The sequence below is a fragment of the Lissotriton helveticus genome, chromosome 3_1 (genome assembly GCF_964261635.1).
Source record: "Lissotriton helveticus chromosome 3_1, aLisHel1.1, whole genome shotgun sequence".
Classification (NCBI taxonomy): Eukaryota; Metazoa; Chordata; class Amphibia; order Caudata; family Salamandridae; genus Lissotriton; species Lissotriton helveticus.
Genome location: NC_136061.1, coordinates 781,494,256 through 781,517,685, shown reverse-complemented (window position 1 = coordinate 781,517,685; position 23,430 = coordinate 781,494,256). Strand labels below are relative to the sequence as shown.

Below are 23,430 nucleotides of genomic sequence, written 5' to 3'. Positions count from 1 at the left end.
AGATATTCCACACTCCTTTTGCATTCCAAAATTACTGCATTATTAGAATGAGGCGTAAATGGCCAGACAGCAGTACTGTATTCAGCACTAACATGCAGAGATTATCTTTTATGATAGCGAAGAAGCACTTGCTTGGGCAGTAGGAGATTTTAACTGGAACAAATGCAAATATGTTTGGAGAGCAGCCAGGAATCGCAAGGAGATTTTGAATGCTTGAGAATGGAGTGCATCATGTAACTTTATCAGTCACGGAACTTTTGATTGGAACGTAGTTTCTGAAATAATATCTGGCCATTAACCTGTATCTTACATCTTCATCAAATAGTTTTTTCCTAAAACTGGAATGCAGTGTCTAACCTTTCACGTAATTCTCTATTTCAGGTTACGCTAGAAGAAGGACAGCAACTAGCACGACAACTTAAAGTTACTTATATGGAAGCATCAGCAAAAATCCGAATGAATGTAGACCAATCTTTTCATGAACTCGTGAGAGTTATAAGGTGAAGGTATTTGATTTATCTAGATGTTTACGTTGCATTAATGTCCCACCTAGTACCATCTAAAACACGTTTCACTGTATTATTTTTAGTCATCCAATAGGAAAACCTGACTACTACTCCGTTCAATAGATGTGCACTATGCAGTGGACTCTTCCGTCCGAGAGATCCGGGGAAAAAAAGGTTCAGAGATCCTCCTATGAGATGTAGTTGGACTCCGGCCTATGTAGAGAGACATATGTCAAAAGAAAAGGGTTTTCATCAATCATTGATGGTGTATTCGACATGTCATCTGTACAGTTCAGAACATACAACTCCACATGATGACATAAAGTCAGCTGAAGGTCACAGGGTTGCCCCACAGCTGAAAGGGTACATTCATTGATAGCTATGCAGGTTTTATCTGTATTTCCCACCAATTCCAATGGAAGACGTTAGGTGGATTGAAGCACTTGTACTTACAACAACACTTTGCAGGCTGCCTGATCTTCATATGTGTACACTTTGGTATGTTTTTTCAATGTATACCGGGCATGCTGTTGTTGTCTAACATCTGAGTCATGCAGCGAAAGGCACGGGAGGATATCAATAGAAACTGGTGAACATTTGGAAATGGATCAAGATGTATGTTTTTGTTTTTAGGAGAATGCAAAACGTGCCCATAGAAAAGCAATGACTATCTCTTCTGTCAATGTTGGACTTTGTGGATTAGGTGACCGGGTTGTATGTCATCCACTATAATACAAGGGTCCCAGCAGTTCGCTGTAATCAACAGTTTTACCAAGGGACTTTGGGGTCATCCCGCTGTATCAGTGGAGGCCCTTCCTGACAACCGTGAATTGTCAGCTATGCTTGAAGATCGCCACCATGTCTGCAGATATCATTGTACCATAAGAGGTTCCACCAGTGCAGCAGAAGAACTTTTGTCAAAAGCAGAATACCAGCTGTCCGCTGTGATACGGTAGCCAGAAGACATTTTATTTTGTAGACACAATCCCTCAACCTGGGGCTAATTATTGGAAAGTTAGAAAACAGTGGCTCTAGCGTGTAGGCAGAACATCAATCGTTTTTACTGCCTGGAACTGTTATGCCTCACATGGTCATCTCTGCTAGGAAATGTGCAAGAAGGCCTCTCCTATATAGGGTCGGCCTTCTGATTCATAGACTTAGAGCCCGTGTGGTGGATGGGTTCTTATGACCGAGGTTTCTGATGGGAAAACTAGCTGATGCTTCCCTTTCAGAAACCTCACAGTTCTTCCACCTCTAAACGAGGCTGTGGAACAGTGACCTAGGTGGAGTAGGAGCTCTGCAAATTTGCAGTGGGAATCTAGCTCCACTAAAACCTAAATGGCAATCTTAATGTCTAAAATACTAGTCAAAATCCTCCATGGAAGCATGGCAGGCTATAGTGGCCAAAAATGAATTACGAATGAATGGAAGCATTGAATTTGGGATCTCATTGAATCCTTGAGTTTTAGCACCTAAGGTTCACATTTGGATGAACTTGAAATGTGTAGCCCCAGTTATGCTTAACCACTTGGGCTATTTTTCAGCCTTTTTTGACTCCCACACGGTACAATGTTTAGACCTTTCCTGTAGGCAGCACGCATGTGATTTTGCTAAGCGATGATCTATTGTTTCTAAAAATAAAAATAAAAAAATTATGTAAACTCTAAAAAGGGCCTTTTAGTCTGCCAATTATATAAAAAGGCGACCTCTGACCCTGCTCTAGGGCCGGATCGCTCCCCTGCCGACATCAGTGCCTCCTGTGCACTCTCTCCCTGCTGCTGCCGCTCCCAGGGCCGGTTCGATCCTCTTGTGTCCAGGATCACCGCTGACTACTTGGTCTGTAACTGTGTCTACTGTTTTGCCCCTTGACTGTTCGTTCACTTTGGTAATTAGTACGCCCTTGCTTCCCCGCTGTAGCCCCCTGCTTTCCCCCCCATAGCCCCTCCCATTTCTGTGACCCGCCGCTTCCCCTGCGGCCACGCCCCTCGCCGCCCGCTCCTGCCTCCCAGCTGATCATCCCACCCTCCTCGCCTTAAATGGCATCCGCTGCCCGGACGCGCAGTGGGCGTGCCAAAGGCAAGCCCGTCTGCTCCCGTCCGCGCCTGGCCCGCGCCCAGCTCCAGAACCCCTGGACCCCGCGTACTCCACACCGCCAGACTCCGATACGACTCCAACACCCTCCACGCACTCAACAGCGGCCGAGACCGCCGCTGCTTCCAGGCCGCCCCAAAACACACCCACGGACCCTTCTCCTGCCACACCTGCAACTACACCTGCAACAGAACCACCAAACCTCCAAGTGCCAGGCCCAACCACCTCCGCTGCATCCTCCTCAACACCCGCTCCACACGCAAAAACGCCATCGAGCTCTGGGACCTGCTAGACCTCCGCACCAGACATTGCCTTCCTAACAGAGACCTGGTGGAACGACTCCTCGGTGCCCGATATCGCCATAGCCATCCCGGACTGCTACAAGATCTCCCGCAGAGACCGCACCAACGGGATGGGAGGAGAAATAGCAATCGTCCACAAGTCCACCCTCCAGGTCCACACCGTCGCAGATGACTCCCTCAACTCCGCCGAACACCTCCACTTCCGGATCCACACCGACCCCAACACCACCCTCAGAGGAACACTCATCTACAGACACCCCGGGCCCACTTCCACGACTCCGTCGCCAACCTCGCTAGCACCCACGCACTCACCTCCTCGGGGACCTGAACTTCCACCTCGAGAACAACAACGACGCCAACTCCACCGCCCTGATCGACAACCTCGCCAACCTCGGCCACCGACAACTCGTCACTGAACCCACCCACGCCACCGGCCACACGCTCAACCCTGTCTTCACCACAAGCACCCACGTCGCCTTCAACCACACCACCGAGCTCCACTGGACTGATCACAGATGCATCCACTTCACCTTCAAGAAACTAACCACGCACCACCGCACCCAACAGCTGCCCCGTTAGCAAAGTTACCGAGGACCAACTGACCTCAACCCTCACCCAGAACCCACCCACCCACCGACCCCGACACAGACGAAGCCGCCCAAAACTTCAGACAGTGGATCGACGACTGCGCCAACACCCATGCCCCGATCAAGAAAACCTCCATCAACCACCCCAGCAAGAAAGCCGCCTGGTTCACCGAAGAACTCCAGATCTCCAAACGAGCGTACCGGAAGCTGGAGAAGATATGGCTCCACGACCGCACACCAGACAGCCACCCAGCCCACAAAGACGCCATTCGCAGACATCACCACCTCATCAGAACAGCCAAGAGAGCGTCCTTCACAGCCAGACTGGACAACAATGTACACGACAGCAAAGAACTTTTCAACTTAGTGAAGGAACTCTCCAACCCCAACACCAACGACATCCCGCCCTCGCAAGATCTCTGCGACTCACTGGCCACCTTCTTCCACCGCAAGATCGCCAACATACACAACAGCTTCAACTCCTCACCCGCCCCGACCACAACAAACCCCACCCCGATCGCCACCTGCACCAACCAGCTGACCTCCAGGTCCCACGTCAACGACGAAGAGACACGCTAAGTCATTAACTCAATCCACTCAGGATCTCCGGCAGACCCCTGCCCACACCACGTGTTCAACAAAGCTGACGCAAGCATCGCACCCTAATTGTGGAAGATCATTAACATCTCCTCCAACACAGCGATATTCCCGGAAAGCTGGAAGCATGCCGAAATCAACACCCTCCTCAAGAAGCCCAAGGCGGACCCCAAAGACCTCAAAAACTTCCGGCCCATCTCCCTGCTCCCCTTCCCGGCGAAGGTCATCGAAAAAATCGCCAACATGCAGCTGACCCAACACCTCGAGGACAACAACATCCTAGACCCATCCCAGTCCGGATTCAGACGCAACCACAGCACCGAGTCTGCCGTCATCGCCGCCACAGGCGACAGCTAGACAACGGCGAAACCTCAGCCCTCATCCTCCCGGACCTGTCTGCCGCCTTCGACACAGTATATCACCGCACACTAAGAACACGCCTCCAAGAAGCCGTTATCCAGAAAAAGACCCTCGACTGGACCACATCTTTCCTCTCCGGGTCTGCCTCCCGCCCTTGCGCTCTGAAGCCACCGATATCATCTGCGGCGTACCCCAGGGATCATCCCTCAGCCCGACGCTGTTCAACGTCTACATGGCCCCCCCTCGCACAAGTAGCCCGACAGCTCGACCTGAACATAATTTCCTACGCCGACGACACCCAGCTCATCCTCTCCCTCACCAAGGACCCACACACCACCAAAATCAACCTCCACGAGGGAATGAAGGCCGTCGCCGAGTGGATGAGGTAATTGCAAACACAACAGTGATGGACAGAATGTGGATCAATGTCACACATTCACCCCAGTCCAAAGATCTGGGCCCAAATACATCGTTTTTCCACTCCACACCACCCTGGGTTAGACAATGGCGATATGCAAATCAGCGCTGACCCTGTGCCCCATGGGAACAGTCCAGTCCGAACTACAAAAGCCATGTCCTTCCCAGAACGGAATCAAGCATCCGAGGACCGGCCCGGTTTCGAGGTAACACCTCTCATCAGCCCGGCTAGCTTGACTCCAGTGGTGTGGAGTGCCTGGGACTCACGTCTGAGCATCCCCAGTACACTTAGAGCGGTAATTGCAAACACAACAGTGATGGACAGAATGTGGATCAAAGTCACACATTCACCCCAGTCCAAAGATCTGGGCCCAAATCCATCGTTTTTCCACTCCACACCACCCTGGGTTAGACAATGGCGATATGCAAATCAGCGCTGACCCTGTGCCCCATGGGAACAGTCCAGTCCGAACTACAAAAGCCATGTCCTTCCCAGAACGGAATCAAGCATCCGAGGACCGTCCCGGTTTCGAGGTAACACCTCATCAGCCCGGCTAGCTTGACTCCAGTGTTCGGACTGGACTGTTCCCATGGGGCACAGGGTCAGCGCTGATTTGCATATCGCCATTGTCTAACCCAGGGTGGTGTGGAGTGGAAAAACGATGGATTTGGGCCCAGATCTTTGGACTGGGGTGAATGTGTGACATTGATCCACATTCTGTCCATCACTGTTGTGTTTGCAATTACCGCTCTAAGTGTACTGGGGATGCTCAGACGTGAGTCCCAGGCACTCCACACCACTGGAGTCAAGCTAGCCGGGCTGATGAGAGGTGTTACCTCGAAACCGGGCCGGTCCTCGGATGCTTGATTCCGTTCTGGGAAGGACATGGCTTTTGTAGTTCGGACTGGACTGTTCCCATGGGGCACAGGGTCAGCGCTGATTTGCATATTGCCATTGTCTAACCCAGGGTGGTGTGGAGTGGAAAAACGATGGATTTGGGCCCAGATCTTTGGACTGGGGTGAATGTGTGACATTGATCCACATTCTGTCCATCACTGTTGTGTTTGCAATTACCGCTCTAAGTGTACTGGGGATGCTCAGACGTGAGTCCCAGGCACTCCACACCACTGGAGTCAAGCTAGCCGGGCTGATGAGAGGTGTTACCTCGAAACCGGGCCGGTCCTCGGATGCTTGATTCCGTTCTGGGAAGGACATGGCTTTTGTAGTTCGGACTGGACTGTTCCCATGGGGCACAGGGTCAGCGCTGATTTGCATATCGCCATTGTCTAACCCAGGGTGGTGTGGAGTGGAAAAACGATGGATTTGGGCCCAGATCTTTGTACTGGGGTGAATGTGTGACATTGATCCACATTCTGTCCATCACTGTTGTGTTTGCAATTGCCGAGTGGATGAGGAGCAGCCGTCTGAAACTGAACTCGGACAAGACGGAGGTCCTCATCCTAGGCCCCACCCCTCCGCATGGGACGACTCCTGGTGGCCGACCGCACTGGGAGCAGCTCCAACACCCACAGACCACGCACGCAACCTAGGATTCATCCTCGACCCCTCCCTCTCCATGTTGAAACAGATCAATGCCATCTCCTCCTCCTGCTTCAACACCCTCCGCATGCTCCGCAGGATCTACACGTGGATCCCGACCGAAACAAGAAGAACGGTGACCCAGGCCCTCGTCAGCAGCAGACTGGACTACGACAACACAGTCTACGCAGGAATCCCGGCCAAACACCTGCGATGACTACAACGCCTCCAGAACGCCTCAGCCCGACTGATCCTCAACGTCCCCCGCCGCAGCCACCTCACCTCCCACCGAAGAGACCTGCACTGGCTCCCCGTCAACAAGAGGATCACCTTCAAACTCCTCACCCACGCACACAAAGCACTCCGGACCAGCCTACCTGAACGACAGACTCAACTTCTACACCCCCGCCCGCCAGCTCCGCTCCGCCAGCCTTGCCCTCGCCGCCGTCCCGCGCATTCAACGAACAACCTCCGGTGGTAGATATTCTCCTTCCTTCCCACCAAGACCTGGAACACCCTTCCCACCCATCTACGACAGACCCAAGACCTGCCCACCTTCAGAAAGCTCCTCAAGACCTGGCTCTTCGAGCAGTAGCAGCTCCCCCCTCCCCCCACAGCGCCTTAAGACCCTCACGGGTAAGTAGCGCGCTTTACAAGTTCTCTGATTGATTGATTGATTGAGAATTGGTTAGTTTCATTGTCACTCATGTTCTTTCTTTTTATTGCTCAGCGGCTGCAGACGTCACTTCCTCTTCTTGTCTTTGTCTGTTCAAAGGAGCATCACAAAAGTACCTATTCATGTTTTTATTTGTGTCCTTCCGCTGCTTGCGATCAGCTGGAGGAACTTTTTTTTGCTCGGTTGTTGCCTCGTTGCTCACGCCACCTTCCTCTCGCATTGTTTCTGCCGTCCTTCCTGTCCCGTTGCTTGTTTTTATAGCATCTGAACATGCATAAAAAAGAATACAGTCATCGCTCGCTCTTGGAGACACAGCTGTTCACTTCATCCATCCCAGAAGCTTGGGACTCCAAACTGTCTCGTTTGTCCAAGAATGATCCCTAACGCAGTTGGCAGGAATGTTTGCTGCTTCAAGTAAGTCTTCATGTCACCCGAATTTCTTTTGTTTCAGCACTTTGTGTACTGAAATGTAACTCCCTTGCCATCCTCCAAACTCGCCACTTTTTTTAAAATGTCATCCCACGATATTGCCCCAGCCCCGCTATGCCCCAGACTGCTCCCGGTCTATCGCCACCTGTGATCTTGCTGCTTGTAAGGGAGTAGGAGCTGCGCCCACCGTACCCACTGCTGGGGACGAACCCACTGCTGGGGACGAACTTCTCTTAAGCTGAGGCATCCGCCCGCCGGAGAATGTCCAGCAAATTAGTAAATGCACATCTCGTGGCACCAGGACTAACTGTCCTTCTTTCAGTGGAGATCCCTATTCTTGAACAACTTTCTTGAACAACCTAAGAGCCCCCTTCCCCATTAACCACCTCCCACAATAGGCATTGTGTTCAGTGTTACTTTAAACATCTATGTGACGTGCAGTGGTTAAGTGGTGTCTGGTTTTGCCATAAATCACTTATGCACAATTTCCCTAGGCCTACAACCAACCTTTGTTCTGTCAGCCAGCATCCACATACATGCACCGGCTCAGTCCCTGTCAGTCTCCATAATGTAAACAATACACACCCCAGCCTTTAATCTTAACATTGCTGCTTAAAGTGCTTAACCTCTTATGCACATTCACCCCAAGTTGCGCTCCGACTTTCCAAAGCCCCTCCACGGTCCAGCTCTGATCAAAATCCTCACTCTTTGAAAAAATGTCAACACTGCCTTCTGGCCACCAGACCAAGCGCTCTTTCCCAGGTGCTTGCCTCAGAACAATCATTGGCAAAGCCAATAGGTCTCGTCTATGGGGGAGCTATTGGCTTTGTCAGTCGACCATTGATAGGGAATGAGAGGGCGAATAGGGGTGATGAACGGGAGGGAGGGCGGATTGTGGTGAGGAGGACATTAAAAAAGCGCTATAAGGTAGCCAGTGCTGACTGGTCATATCGGGTTTTGCCCTTTTGTCTGTTGGGAGGACGAAGAAGAAACAAGGGGGTGGAGGGAGGAGAAGAAACTGCAACATTGCCATTACCTTAAACCGGGATATGGGTGGAGCGGGACATTTGAGAGCAAAAAACAGGGAAAAGTTGAATGGGGGAGAAGAGACAGGGTGGGTGTGGGGTAGAAGAAACAGACTGGTGGATGGGGTAGACGTAACCAGGAAATTAGGAAACCCTAACGAGCGGAAGGGGGTAGATGATACAGGGACAAGTGCGGGTTATGGGGATAAAATGGGGACAAGGGCATAAAACAGGGACCAGGGCAGCTAGGGGATAGATTAAACAGGGATGAGGGCGGTTAGGGGGTAGATGGAACTGGGCCAAGGGCGGTTAGCGGGTAGATGAAACGGATGAGGGTGGCTGGGGTAGAGAACACAGGGACAAAGGCAGGTGGGGAGATGAAACGGATGGAGTAGGGTGTTGGAAGGGAAAGAAGCAAGATTATCATTGTAGGTGGTAGGGAAAAGGAGCAACAGAAGAGCGGAAGGAAAAGAAGCAACATGCGGTGTTTGAGACGGCCTAAAAACACAAGCACCTTTTGAAGTAACTGGGCAATGTACCTTTGGCTTGTTATACTGTAGAACATCTCAAAGTATCTGACGGTGAAGTATCCCACGGAAAAAGTCATTTTTTGAGACATGACCGATGCACCGTAAAGTGAACAGGTCTGCAGTCTGCTGAGCTTGAACTGCGAAGCATCCCACACCTTCTCTTCCCACAGTAATCCTCATTGCATTCCTGAGGCCATGAGGGGAGTTCGTAGATGTCAGCATGAGTAGGTAAAAGCGAAGACGCAGCCGAATCATCAGCATATAAGGATGAGGGTTTGGGGATGGTGGCCGAAATGGTAATCCAGCCAGTACTCTACTTTGAGATCTTATTGGGAAAGTCCACATGAGATAAATGCACATACGATTTCAAGCAGCACTCATTTACATAGTTGTCGTTTCTCGTGGAATGCTGACCTTGATACGGCCTTCAGGGCTTACGTTGGACACTCTTGGTGTAATGCATAAAAGTACAATATTCATTGAGTGATTGCAGTGAGATGGGTGCTTTTCTTACATCCAGTGAAAGAAGCCTGTTTTCCAGGATGAGGGTGCCCAGCTGACTTCATAGATAGGACTACTTTCACAATTGTTCCTTTACGGAAACACTCGGATTGAAACCTATCAAATAAGAGTTTTTCTTGTGATATTTGGTGAAAGCCCGGGTTTCAGCATATCCGCGAGAAGGCCCCTTTCATGTAGCTGAGCCTAAAGGGGCTTTAATACAACAATGCCTTTGATTGGCAACTGTTTCATCTCCTGCTGCAGGATTTACTGATCCCCTCCCAGAGATGCTGTGGGGGAAGGTGCTGATTGTGCCCCCTAGGTGTGCCTTTGATTGCCAGAGAGATGGAGGCTAACGTCTGCCTTTGCACTAGGGCTCAAAATTTGAAGCCTGTCTGTTACCGAGATATAGTAACAAAGGCCTCGGGCTCCTTAGAGGACTCTCTTACCATCTTATACAATGACAGGCCATACCATTTATTTTATTTATTTATAAAGATGTATATAGCGTGAACTTGACCCTTACGCGTATCATTCCAATGATAGGCCGTACTGTACTATGCAATACAATGATTGACCATACTATAATACACCATACCATACAAAAACAGGCTACCGTACTATACTATACATTAACATATCATACCATCGGGGGAGCTCCTCTGCTATGGTGGAGGAGCGTCGCCCCACTGCTTTCAAGCCTTTGAGAGTGGGTGGGGCTGCTATGCTCTGCGAGCAGGGCAGTGGAGGAGTGGTTTGTCCGCTCCTAAAAGTTTGCAGTGACTGTTTAGTCTGCCCTCTCTGGCCGCCCAAACCAGTCATGCGCACTTTCCCCACTTCTCCATTCAGGCTGCATTACAGCTTGCATGGAGAACAGGGCCACCCCTTCAGCCCCTGGCTGAGCACCATATTACGGCGCTCATGCCAGTCACAACGCTGCAATTGCAGCATTGTTATTGGCTTAGGGGAGGGAGCCAGGCTGCCTGCTTCCTGTTGCTGAAATTGGAAGCAGGAGAGCAGGAGTAGCGACGCGGGACCAGCCGGCAACAAGGTAAGTATTTTGTTTTAAAATGTTCCCTCCCGTAATCACGACCCCGCGACCCCCCCGTCCCATGAGTTATGTCGGCCGCTGCTGCATACCATACATTGACAGGCCTTACCATAAAATAACATACCAATGCAATACCAAACAGTGACCTGTCCGGCCAACCATACTATATAATAACCGATCATACCATACCATACAATGACAGGCTACACAATAACAGGCCTTATCAGACCATACCATGCCATACGATGCAATGACAGGCTATACCATACTATAAAATGGCAGGCCAAATGCAACTGTACAATGACTGGCCATACCATAACATACCATACAATCTATGCTATGACCATCCATACCATACAGTACAATGAAAAACCATACTATAATATAATAGACCATAACATACAATAATAGGCCATACAGTACTATAATTAAAGGCCATACCACACTATGACAGGTCACAACACACCATATGTCAGGGGCTTGGATCTTTGGGAGGAGTACCCCCAGAAACACACCTTCCTCTAGCTCCGACTCTGAATTTGACAGCAGAGCGGATCAAAGTGGCCAGACAAGGTGTGTTAATATGGAAATTCATGCATTCTTTGATACAAATGAAATCTTGTCCTTATTAATAGAATTGCCCATTCTGAGCTCCACATCAACCTCGACTTGCAAATATGTAGTCAAGCAGGCCTTCAGACCTAGACCCGGGATCAGTGATTGTTGGGTCACAGGTGGGAGGGTGCATAGATGACAGGCAAACACTTTGGGAGGAATCTCTTAATCAATCCCATGGATATGTGCAGCGGCATTACAATGGTCTGGGGAGATTGCCCCAATAAAGCACACCTGGCCGGAGGGGCTAGACGCGTTCCTTAAAACACCATAAGAAGTCAGATGCCACACGAGTTAGGCACACATAAACAATCAAGACCTAGCACACACAGTGATCATGTGATCCCCATGCCGGACATCTGGACACATTATCCACTGGCCACATTGTGTCCAAACGAGGTCGAGACCCATCTGTAGTAACCATTTAACCAGTAATTTATGACTCCAAAAGGCAGCAACTAAAATTCCTCACCATTTATGGTACCCCAGAAACATTTATAATTTGTTGTGTTTTGTATAAAAAAGGACATATACCAATTGGAAATTGAGACCGCCCTCAGATCTTGTGCCTGCAACTGTTCTCTTGTCCGTAATGTTTTATTAAACAAACTGTTCCTCTTTTTCAAAACACCTCTTGTCTTGTGTTTTTTAAAGGATTTCAAACTCAAGCAACAGGGGGACAGAGATTAGGGAGGGTGATGTGGGTAAGGAGACCTGTAAAGGAAAGTAAACACAAATATACAGAGTTAAGGTTTCACTGACTCTGACATTCTGTTCTAGTAGCTCCTGACACTATACACAATACAATGAACAATGCCTGAGGGTTACAACAGGTATTTTTCTGCTACTTGATTCTCAACCCTTAAGTATCTATCTCAGTTTTCTTAGGTATCTTGGGAATTTTCTGAACCTCTAATACACAATGAGCAAATCTAAAAATAATAGGCTTGAGGTTGCAATGTTCTATTTGTCAGTCAGAACATTAGCGGAACACATAAATGGTAGATTGGTTCTCAAACAAACGCCCTTTGGTTAACTTTCACCTAACATTCATCAGTATTAATCCTCACACATAGTACGCAACTTACTCCAGGGTTTCCTCCAGGGCTTCCTGCCCATGAGTAGTCCCTTGGATACTCCCAGAGGATCAGAAAACAGTTGCTGTTTAAATAGGCAGCCTAGTTCTGTCTCAAACCAGCCCCGAGGTCTGCACTCGGTAGAATTAAAATGAATAAGCAGTTCTGTTAAGAAAAGGTCCAAATAAATGACTCTCCTACCAGTAGCCGGCTTCTTACATTGATCGCTGGAATGGCGTGAAGGAGTTTCCACATCTTCCTTAACTAGAACGGGTCCTTCCTGCCCCGCTTCCACCGATGTCCTGGAATGCTCTGAATAACAGGCACAGGACTCCAGTCAAGTGGCCTTTATATAGTGGCCTACTCAAGATGGTCACCTAGAGTTTGCGCATGCTTGTGAGACTACCCAATCCTCACGAAGGACTCAGGAGTGGTGACCATCTTGGAGTGGTCTTAAGTTCCATGGATTGCTAGCGTCTTTAAATGGGCTCGAGGTACGAGGACACAATAGTAGCAATATTTACTGCTCAAGTTGCAGGCAAGATCTTCATCTGTGCAATCACGCAGGCAGTAGAGGGACATGTCGGCGCGGGATAGGCATACACACTGTAGGTCGTGACACCATACCACATTATAGAACAGGTGTCTCCAACCAGCCCATCATGAGCTACTGTCCACACCTTGAGAGTAGCTCACAGCTTTAAGTACATTTAAAAACAAGCATTGGTATAGCCAATAGGTCTCGCTTATGGGACCCTATATTTATTTAGTTTTGCAGCACAATATCCTTGGTGCAACAACATTAACTGTTGCATAGTTAAACACTTATAAGGCCCCAAAGGCGAGACCTATTGGCTATGCCAAGTCTTTTTTTTTATTTTTTAAAAAGGACAAGCAGTGCTATCAGGCTCTGGCTGCCACTTAGAGGTAGAGAGAGATAGGTTTGTAGAGAGAGAGAGATGTGTAGAGAGAGAGTATGAGGTGTGTAAGAGAGAAAGAGAGAGAGGTGGGTAGAAAGAGGGGGTAGAGAGACTCGAACCTGTGACCCAGTTCCCCAGTCCTAACCCCAAGGCCACATCAGGGATAGAGGGAGGAAGGCACGCGGAAGCCATATAAAAGCTCGGCTCGAGGCCCCAACAGGTCTTTGAACTGAGCCAGTCACACTTCAGTCTCGAGTAGTCAATGGCTCGCCCACATTTAAATACTTCTGTGCCATTTTGTGTTTAGGAATTAGGACACTAATGTCCTGCACGCCTTGCACATATGTGAGCGTTTGGAACACATATGCTTCTGACCAAGGACGCGAGCCCATCTTGAATTGTGGTGGTATTTTGAGCCAATGCGTTTGTGTGAGGTGGGTCCTGCATGTAAATTAATACAGACGGTTAATTGTGGTGTGCAACTGTGCATTTTTAGGACTTGTGACTGTTGCTGCTCTGTAGTGTGAGGCTCTGGGGCTGCTAGTGCGACGCAAGTCCCTTTTATGCTCATCTTTATGCAACATGGATTCCTTTCCACACCCAGGTGCGGCGTGCTGTGAAGTTTCACTGTAGCTTGAATTGTACTGGTGTGAAGAGTGCGCGTGGAGCTCCGGTGTTTGTAGTGTGGGTGTGACAGGGCGAGGTCAGTAGACCGGGTGAGGTTAGTAGCGTGGTGATCTGTCTATTCAAGGCACTTTTACTGTGATTTCCTCTTGTTTGAGTATAGCGATGTCGGTACTGCGTAGATGTGTGTGCAGGTATGGATGTGTGTGTAAGTAGTTGGTAGGCACAGTCAATGTACAGAAGTCGGGTATGGATGTGTGTGTGTGTGTGTGTGTGAGTAGTTTGTAGGCACAGTCAATGTACAGAAGTCAGGTATGGATGTGTGTGTGTGTAAGTAGTTTGTAGGCACAGTCAATGTACAGAAGTCATGTGTGTGTGTGTGTGTGTGTTTTTGTGTGTGTGTTTGTTTTTGTGTGTTTTTGTAGTTTGTAGGGACAGTCCGTGCACAGAAGTCGGGTATGGATGTGTGTGTGTTAGTAGTTTGTGTGCGGTGAGGGACAGACTCAAGTTAATCAGAGCCCACAAAAGCCTTCACACCCAGAAACTCCATTAAGCAGCAAAGCTCGGAGGACCTTGCAAAAGATGTGGCGGAGACCGGTCTGGGGAGGAAAGGGAAAGGAAGGGAGTCAGGAGTGGAAGTGAGATCGTGCGTGAGCCTCTAGTAAAAAAAAAAAATCACACGATTGGGGCGGGACAGAGTCAAGCCAATCGGAGCCCACAAAAGCCTTCACGCCCAGAAACTCCATTAAGCGGCAAGGCTCGGAGGACCTCGCAAAAGATGTGGCAGAGACCAATCTGGGAAGGCATGTGTTTGTTCCCTTCAGTGAAAACTCCAGTTTCAAAATTAGAGCACAGACCAATATAAAATGACAACTAGAAAGATCTTATCTACTATCTCAGCTACCTCAACAGTTATGACGAACAACCTAAATCAGAATACTACAAGAGCCAGCAACTACTCCACGGGCTCCTGAACTTGAGTATTTAACTGTACATCACCCAGGGACAACATTAGCTTTACAGTAGGTGGACGCAAGATGGCTTCAAGTTGTCGAGCAGTCTATAGCGTATAATACATGTACCTAACTGGATAATTAAAAAAAAAAACACACCATGACCAGTTCAAACCAGTGTTTTAAGTGAATCTGCTGAATGAGTACTGAACACATACGCACCTTAACCTGGTTTTATATGAACCCAGGTGTTCTTCATCTCAGCAAGTATGATTGTCTACAAAGCGGGAAATCAATGGGTCAAATGGAAACATTAACGTCCCATTTTCTCAACCAACCTCGGTTACCAAGACCTTTCTAAGTACCACAGGATCGAGTCCGAAGTTCCACCTAGGATGCATCTCCGATAACCTGCTTATTTCAAGTGTCAAGGAGGAAATATCATTAACACAAAATTAAGCAAGGTTTCAATAGAAACCAACACTTTTTCTTTTAGGGAGAATTTTACTTCTGCAACCTCAAGTTCCTAAAATACTATGTAAGAAATGCACAAATCATAGCCGCAGAAATGGACTGCTTAGTACCTGTTACAGAGGCTTACATTCAGATTCCTTCTGCACAGGCAACAATAAAGCTGATGATCTCAAAGCCCTTTTTCTTCAAATATGTGGAGTGTAAAACATTTTTAATAAACCCCACCCTCCCCAAAACTACATACATTCTTCCAAGAATAAGCTACGTAAAAAAAAAAACTTTATGGAAGAAATCTAGCCAGCAGATTTTTAACAAAATGTATGAAAAATACTAATTAATTCAGAGCAAGTTAAAGGATTCATCTTCTTGCCTCCCCCAGTAATACTTAATATGCCCATTAAAGAAACATGAGCTACCTTCGTGGAGTGAATAGTATCATCACAAACTGTATCTTTCAAACTGAGTTTCTGACCGGATCAAACTTGACAAGTTGCAGTGTGGGCTTCAGGAAAAGCAGCAAACGAGTTTCAGCGCTTCCATTTCTGAGACCGTAAAGTAAAGGCTTTGCTTGCCCGGGACTCCTTTCCCTTGGTCACTTTTCCGCGATACCAGTCAAAATGTATGTAGCTTTGGGGCTGAGGGAGTAGCTACAAAGCCTTGTACCATCGCAAGCAGCTACCACATGGAAGATGCTTGCGATGGTATAGGGTGTGGAGGTGATTAATACAATAAGGCGTGATCCGTGCATTTCTACTGTCGCTGGTCCTAGTCTGTACACCTAAAAAAACAAGACTTTGTAGCTACTCCCTCAGCCCCAAAGCTTTCAAAGTACCTCACGCACTGATCCACTAGCACCTGAAGCTTAACCCGCTGCTTTCCAGACCAGCTGTCTGCGACTCCGGGATTGCCTTTCACTGAGAACAAAAATAACATGGTGGCGGAAGCAACTGGCACGCGGCGTGGACACACCCACGCAGCACTGGCACGCAGCACAGACACGCCCAGGCCTAGCCCCACACAGTAGACCTGTGAAAACAGGCGGTGTCTGTAGGCAATAAAAGAAGAACCGGCACTACTAAGCGTAACACTTCTCAAACAACGGCGCCATTGTACAATTTAGTTGGGGTGAGGAGAGGTCACTACTAGTTAGTGCGTCACTACTAAGCCATAGGAGGAGGTGAGCAGTCGCTGCCTAATGATTATTTTTGTTCCATTTGCTGCAGATGTATGTCAGTACAACGCGATCATTTTGATTGCGGTACTTGACAACGCAGTTTACACAACGCAAGTCGTTACAGCGACTTGTGTTGGAGGGCGCTGGATTGTGGAATAATTTAATTTTCTATTCCAACTCCAGCCCACGTAACAGTAGGGAAGGTGTTGGAATAGAAAATTAAACTATTCCTTAAGCAAGAGCGCCATCCAGCGCAAGTCATAGTAATGACTTGCGTTGTAATGGCTGCGTTTTAAAGGACATTATTATTATTTATTAGGGATATTTGTAAAGCGCATGGTTACGCAGAAAGCGTGTCCCCGCGCTGGAACTGGGGCTTAGAGACAGAAGAAGGGCGGCCTAATTAATTTTGAAAGAGGTGCGTTTTAAGTTTCTTTCGAAAACTCAGTTCTGAAGGGTCCACCACGTTGTAAAGGATGTTTCCCATTTGCTGCAGGCGGGGTTTACCCCTAGAACCTCGAGGACTTCCCGCAGTTGCCTTGAGCCGGGTACCATATAAAAACAAGCATCGCGGCACCCACGCTTTTCTTTTAATGTTGTAAGAAAAGAGCGGGTGCCGCGATTATACCAAAAGTAAAGAAATAGAAAAAAAATCTATTTCTTTACTTTTGCTATAATCGCAGCACCTGCGCTTTACTTTTAACATTAAAAGTAAAGCGTGGGTGCTGCGACTATACCAAAAGTAAAGTTGTGAGCGCGCAAAAGTGAAACAGAACATTGGAAAGGCGGAGCGAGGCGCGCGCTTGTGCGTGTAATAGCAAGCTGGTGGCTGCCTTTGGTAGCACTTTAAAAACCAGCTTACTAAATGTCTCGCCAGAACAGCGCATGCGCTGGCTCTAGCGAGACCTAAAAAGCACAGGGTCACATTTTTATTGTTTTATAAAGTTAAGAGAAGGCTGTGTTTATTTCACATTACTATCCTCAGGCTGCAGAAAGCAGGGCCTGAAAGTGATCAGTTCTGGAGTCAGATATATGACGCAGGGCACAGAGGTAAAGAACTGAGGCACTGAGGTATTTAACTCTTAAGTACTTGTCAAATCAATATGCGATTGTGAGAAGAAAATTATATTTCTGAATACTTTTAAATGGATGAAAATGAAAAGTTACCCTAATGATTAAGTTAACTTTTCATTTTCTCCCATTTCAAAGTGTCGCATTTATAAAAAGCTCCTTGCTCCCAGTAGACACTTTGCCATATTTATACCTAAAAACGGCAGTCCTCTTTTTTTAAATGGGAGAAATTGAAAGTGAAGAAAAATATTTCTATGAAACATTAAGTTTTAATGTTTTTCCCCACTTTCAATTAAGCCAATTTAATTTTAATGTTTTATGAAGCATGTTTCGTCACTTTAAATTCCTCCCATTTAAACAAATAGCTGTATTTTTTTGTTCTAAATATGGCACCTTGTCTACAGGCCAGTGGGAGCAAGATGCCTGGTGTTTGTGACACTTTGAAATGGGAGAAAATTAAACTGAAGAGTTAACGTTATGTTTATATGGATTCCATAAAACTCCATTTAAATGTAATACCATTTCCAAGTAGGTATCTTGCTCCCAGTGACTGGTAGACGTGGTGCCATATTTCTAACTGACAAATACAGCATTGGAGAAATGTTCAACATCATGAGCATTTTTGCATAACGTTTTCCAGGCATTAAATTTCTCCAATTAAAAAAAAAAAAAAAAATGGTCTTGAGTGTGTATTGTACATGTAATGGTGCCACATTTGATGAAAGATATTCCAGTGCCACAAGTATATAAAGCATAGGCTCTCAGTCACCAATTCACATCTCTCCCATTCATACGCATACATATTCTTACATCCCCAAGACCAGATTCTCACTGAAACACATGGCAGTTCTGCCATAGTGCCCCTAGTCCAAGTATTTAGTTCAAACCATAGTATCTGGCTCTATGGACATTAGGCTTAAAATCAATCAAGATGGGCGTAGGAACTTATTGTCACAATGCACAAGTTGGTTAGCTTTCAGTTGTTCATGATGATTTTCACTGATCAGAAGTATCTCTCACTACAGAAAAAGTTGGAGATTCCTGCTATAGAATGACAGACCATATAGTACTTTACAATAACAGACCAAGCCACACCATACTATACCATAAAATGCAATTCAATGACACGTTATGACAACATACTATGAAATGACAGGCTATAACAAGCTATACAAATACGGACTAGGCGATCTGTATAATGAACATACTATACAATGACATGACAGGCCAGATTATACAACAGGACTCAATAAAACATTGTCAAAACCCATGAATCTCGATTAGGCGAGACCTATTGGCTTTGTCAATGCTTGTTTCGTACTTGGAAAACTTCTGCAGGTAAAGCTAAGTAACCATGGAAGTTCAGAGCTCCACAAGGTCAGATACCTGGATCTACAGCCCTGAAGGAGCCCCAAACCTTGCAGTAATTTTGCGATTAACCAGCAGCCGTGTCCATGCAGGTAACAGTAGTGGGGCGGTGGAGCCGCGTGAGGGGGGATTTCGAGGGATGATGCAGAAGGGAAATTAATTATGTAATTTTCCCTTTGCATCGTCCCTCGGAATACCTCCCACACCTGGCCCCACCGATGTTACTGGCACGGACCGCGCTGTTAAGCAGGCAGTCTTGCACCATCTATATGCGTTTTTACGATGGACGGTATTAAAATTCAATTAGGCCGAATTAGATGTCAGGTCTATGTGTAGGGTACTTGCCTTGAGAATTATCTACCAGCCTCTCAATGCCCGGAGGTCTGAACGGTCAAAAACATGGGGTGTCCACATGTAAAAGATTTCCACATTTTGGCAGTGCCCACATACAGGAGCATCCTGTGTTCTAAAATAACTCTAGAATGCAGAAATAGGGGTGACTGTAGAATCCTTATCGGCCCAAAAAATTAGGGTAGTGGAAAAACTCTTATTTGAGGAACTACTAAGTAGATGACTTGGTGTGTGGAACACTTGCTTCTCCAACATTTATTTATCTGCAAGACACAAGTTTCAATCCTGGAAAAACTGACTCTGCATTCCATCCTTCTAAGGTTGGTTAATGAAGTATAAATTAATTGGGCAATAATCACACGTGTTCGGTACAGCACTTAGAAATGGCAGCTGTTATTTATAGATGTTTTTGTCAAAACTTGACAGATATTTGGACTAGAATCCTAATATTTTCTTATTTTGTTTAACCAGTTAAAGCAAGAAATTAGTAATACATATTGTGTTTATTCACGCGGCTAACGTACTCTGTAGGCAAACAGTGTCCGCATTCAGAGTTTTTCCACAAAGATTTAAAACATGAAAGTGCGAAGTGCTTCATCTTTTACTACCATGCCTAAAATGTGTTTTCCTCCCTGGCCTTGAAAACAATAATTTGGTGTTTGTAAATTGCAACTTCTTTGTCAATTTGATCTAGGACTAGCACCACGTTCTGCTAGATGTGCCATTTTCTCTGTATGCAAGATTAAACGTTTTCTTTCCATTTTTATATTTTTTTGTTGCAAAATTTAAGTGTTTTCAACGTTAAGATATGTTTTCTTTTTTGGTAAAATAGAATTCGATTGTGCTGAACTCCAGCGATGGCTGCCTGTAATGGAGAGTGCTGAGGCGGCAAAACCAGTACCCTAGATTAACTTTATGCTGGCATACATTACATTATTGTTTTAAAGTTAAATTATTTACTTTTAAACAGTGATGCAACGCATGTGAGCGACTTAGGGATACATACAGACATAGAATACATTAAAAAAAAAGGAAAGGATATAAAAGTCACTTGCCTTCGTCCTCGCTCCGGTGTTCTTGTCTCCAGCGAACCCCAGACATGTCGCTATACCAAACCTGGCACTGCTCTCATGCTGTACGCACTTTACACAGGCTGCCCATGGCAAAGAGGGTTAGATTTAATATCCTTGTTATCGCCCACCTCGCTCTTTATGCCACGGGCCTGGCTATCTTCAGAAGCGGTTTTCCTTTTATACCCCTGCAAGAGAACTGCGTTCCTCTACTCAACTCCTGGCCCAAATCCCACGTTTCCGCTTGCAAAGGACAGGCGGCAGCTCTCTAGCTGTTAAGGCCGTTTTGGCCTGGAACGATCTGCCCTTTGCGCTTTTGTGCATTCAGGACCCAAATCTATTCGAGAAGAAGCTGAAAACTCATCTATTTCCCTAATCTTGGCTCCTCTTCACTCTCTCAAGGTTCGCGCTGGGACACTCAAATAACATATGACAGCCGCGCCAGGATTGGATGGAGCAGGCTCTCTCAGCTCACCAAAGAGGACTGGAGGCCTTTGCTCGGTCTCAACCCAGCTGTCCAAGTCAACTGGGTTGAGAAGTTTAAAGTGCACATGTCTGGCTGGCCGTCGCAAGATGGCATCCAAAGAGACGTGCGCACTTTAAAGCGGCCAGCCCATCACTCCCCTCTGCTGCTTCCATTCAGAAGCGGCCCGCCCCCGTCCTGAGATTCAGCTCGGGCCGTGGGTTTGCAGAGCCAATGAAAAAATAAAATGTGTTAGAAATGGGATTTCTGGCTGGCTAAGGCTTGCGCCAAAGCCAGGCAAAAACCACCACTCTAGTCAGGGCAAGGAAGTTACCCGCCAAGATAACCTCTGCTCACACCCTTGGTAGCTTGGCACGAGCAGCCAGGCTTATCTCAGAGGCGATGTGTAAAGCGTTTGCGCGCGCACCCAGCAACAACACCCAAGGCCCACCACAAAGTAAACTCCACACAAGGGTATATATAAAAAATACTTTTTTATTAAACCACAGACATTAGATAATAAACATGTACTTTACAAGGTGCCCTGGGCACGGGCAGAATTTACAGGGGATTATATGTACATGGGACAGGGCCACATGGACCACTGTCAGGAATCAGCACTTTTAGAACTAGCACTTAGAATATCACATAGAATATAAAATCACTGTAGCATAAAATAACTCATGTAGCACACAACCAGTAACCACTAGTAACAGGTAAGTACCACCTACGCAACCCTAACCACCTTAGGAAAATATTACGCAGGGAACCAGGACCTCACTAGCAACACCTGTACTACCAAGAACAACCACCTAAGTATCACAATACCTGTAGGGGTATAAGCATGAACACCTTACACATGATGCATCACAACATTCATAGGTGTAGGGAAGGAAAACACATGATGCATAAACATACATTCAGTGGTGTAAGAACCAGGCACATGACGCATAAAAACACATTCAGAGGTGCAGGAACACACAATGGCACCAAACTCACATAAGTCACCACCTGTGACTATCCCTCGGCCAACTGGCCTCTCTAGGGCTAGGACGCCCTGTGTCCCAGTGTCAGGGGGGCCTAAACGTAGCAGCTGCCCACTAAGTGCTGGGCAGCTGTAGCAGGGAGCCGGTAAACAATATGCCCCGTGATGGTGGAGCCTCCCAGGGCTCCAGATAGATGCGGCACTTAGGAGCCTCTCACGGCTCGTAAAACAAATATGGCACCTTGAGACCCTCGTGGGCTCTCCTACAATGGGGCCTCGCAATCGGTGGAGTCCCGCTCGGGGGACTCAAAACCCTCGCAATGCCCGTGAGCCTGGTGGCTCTAAATAAACAACTGCTGCCTTGAGCCTCTCAGGGCTCTGAAATACGAATGTGCCCCCTGAGCGTCGCAGACTCTAAACACAAAATCACCGGCACAGTTGGAGTCCCTTTGTGGGGGACTCGAAACCAAAGATGTGCCCCCTAAGCCTCGTGGGCTCGAACAAATGGGGCCCACAACGTTGGAGTCCCTCACTGGGGGACTCGAAAAGAACCAACTGCCCCCTGAGCCTCAACAGGCTCTACACACTGGAGGGGGGGCGGGCACCGGCAATGTGCCCTGACGTCCCCCCTCTCTCTAAGCTGCCCTCGCACTCACCGGCTTCCCTGTGCGGCGGTGGCTCTGCTTCTGCCCCGGAGCTGCTTCTCTCTGGGGCTGCGGCCGGTCTCTACTTCAGGCAGCGCGGGGCTCTCCTCCGACACCGGAGCCCCGCCTGCACCTGCAGCCGGCTCTCCTTCGCACACGTGAGCCTCGCTCCCTGCAGCACTCCGGGGCTCTCCCTCCTCCTGGGAGCCCCGGGGGAAGGACGGAGACTTCCGGTTGTCCCGTAGTCCCGCCCCCGGCCTGCCTGACTTCCTGGTCACGGGCCGGGCGGCGATTTTCGGCTGTCCCGGGCTGCGGCGGTGATGGGGGGAGACAAACGAGGGGTAGGCTCCCTCAGTAATTTAAATATGAAGCGAGGTGGGCACTCGCTTGGGGCCAAAACAACGGCACCAGGTCCCTGGCGGGGTGGGCACCTGCCAGGGGTGCAAAATCGGCAAATAAACGGGGCAATCGCCGGGTGGGCACCGGCTGAGCCAGTAAAGCGCTTCCAAGCGCTAGCAAGACAAATATAGCGCTCCCAGGCGCTTAGGGGAGAAATAAAGTGCTACCAAGCGCTTAGGGGCCGAATCAAGCGCTCCCCAGCGCTATAAGTAAAATAAAGCGCTCCCAGGCGCTATCAGCAAGATAGAGCTCCAGCAAAGTTCTTGAGGCAGGCAGGGGGGGCAAGGCTGGGCACAGAGCCAGCTCACTGGGCCTCCAGGCAGGGAGGCAGTCACCAGTGGCGGTCCTCCTGGCGCCCAGCAGCAGCAGCCCCCCTCAGCAAAAGGATCCTGGACGAGAGAACCGATTGTAAGGGGACACAGCCCCTTTTTATACACAGTATTCCTTTGTCTGGCTTCAGGGTGAGGGGAAAAACCAGTCGCAGCTGGTTTGTGAGCACTCTTGATGTGCTCAGCCCCTTACTCTATTCACTGGCAGGGCTAGGGACATTAGACGCACCACAGGGGGCGGAGCCAGCATTGTGGGGGGAAAGCCCAGCCCTATTCAGGACCCAGGTGGTAGATTAGACTAC

General features: G+C 47.9%; 1 protein-coding gene across 3 annotated transcripts in view; it reads left to right on the top strand.

Moving 5' to 3' along the window:
• Nucleotides 1-23,430, top strand: part of RRAS2 (RAS related 2) — a 336,038-nt gene that overhangs the window by 307,293 nt on the left and 5,315 nt on the right. For 2 of the 3 annotated variants that reach the window (XM_078681010.1, XM_078681013.1), the window contains one exon: nucleotides 382-500. In XM_078681010.1, the coding sequence (XP_078537136.1) occupies nucleotides 382-500 (119 nt within the window). Of the gene's footprint in view, nucleotides 1-381; nucleotides 507-23,430 lie in introns of all 3 variants that reach the window. The other variant, XM_078681011.1, reaches the window with a different exon arrangement.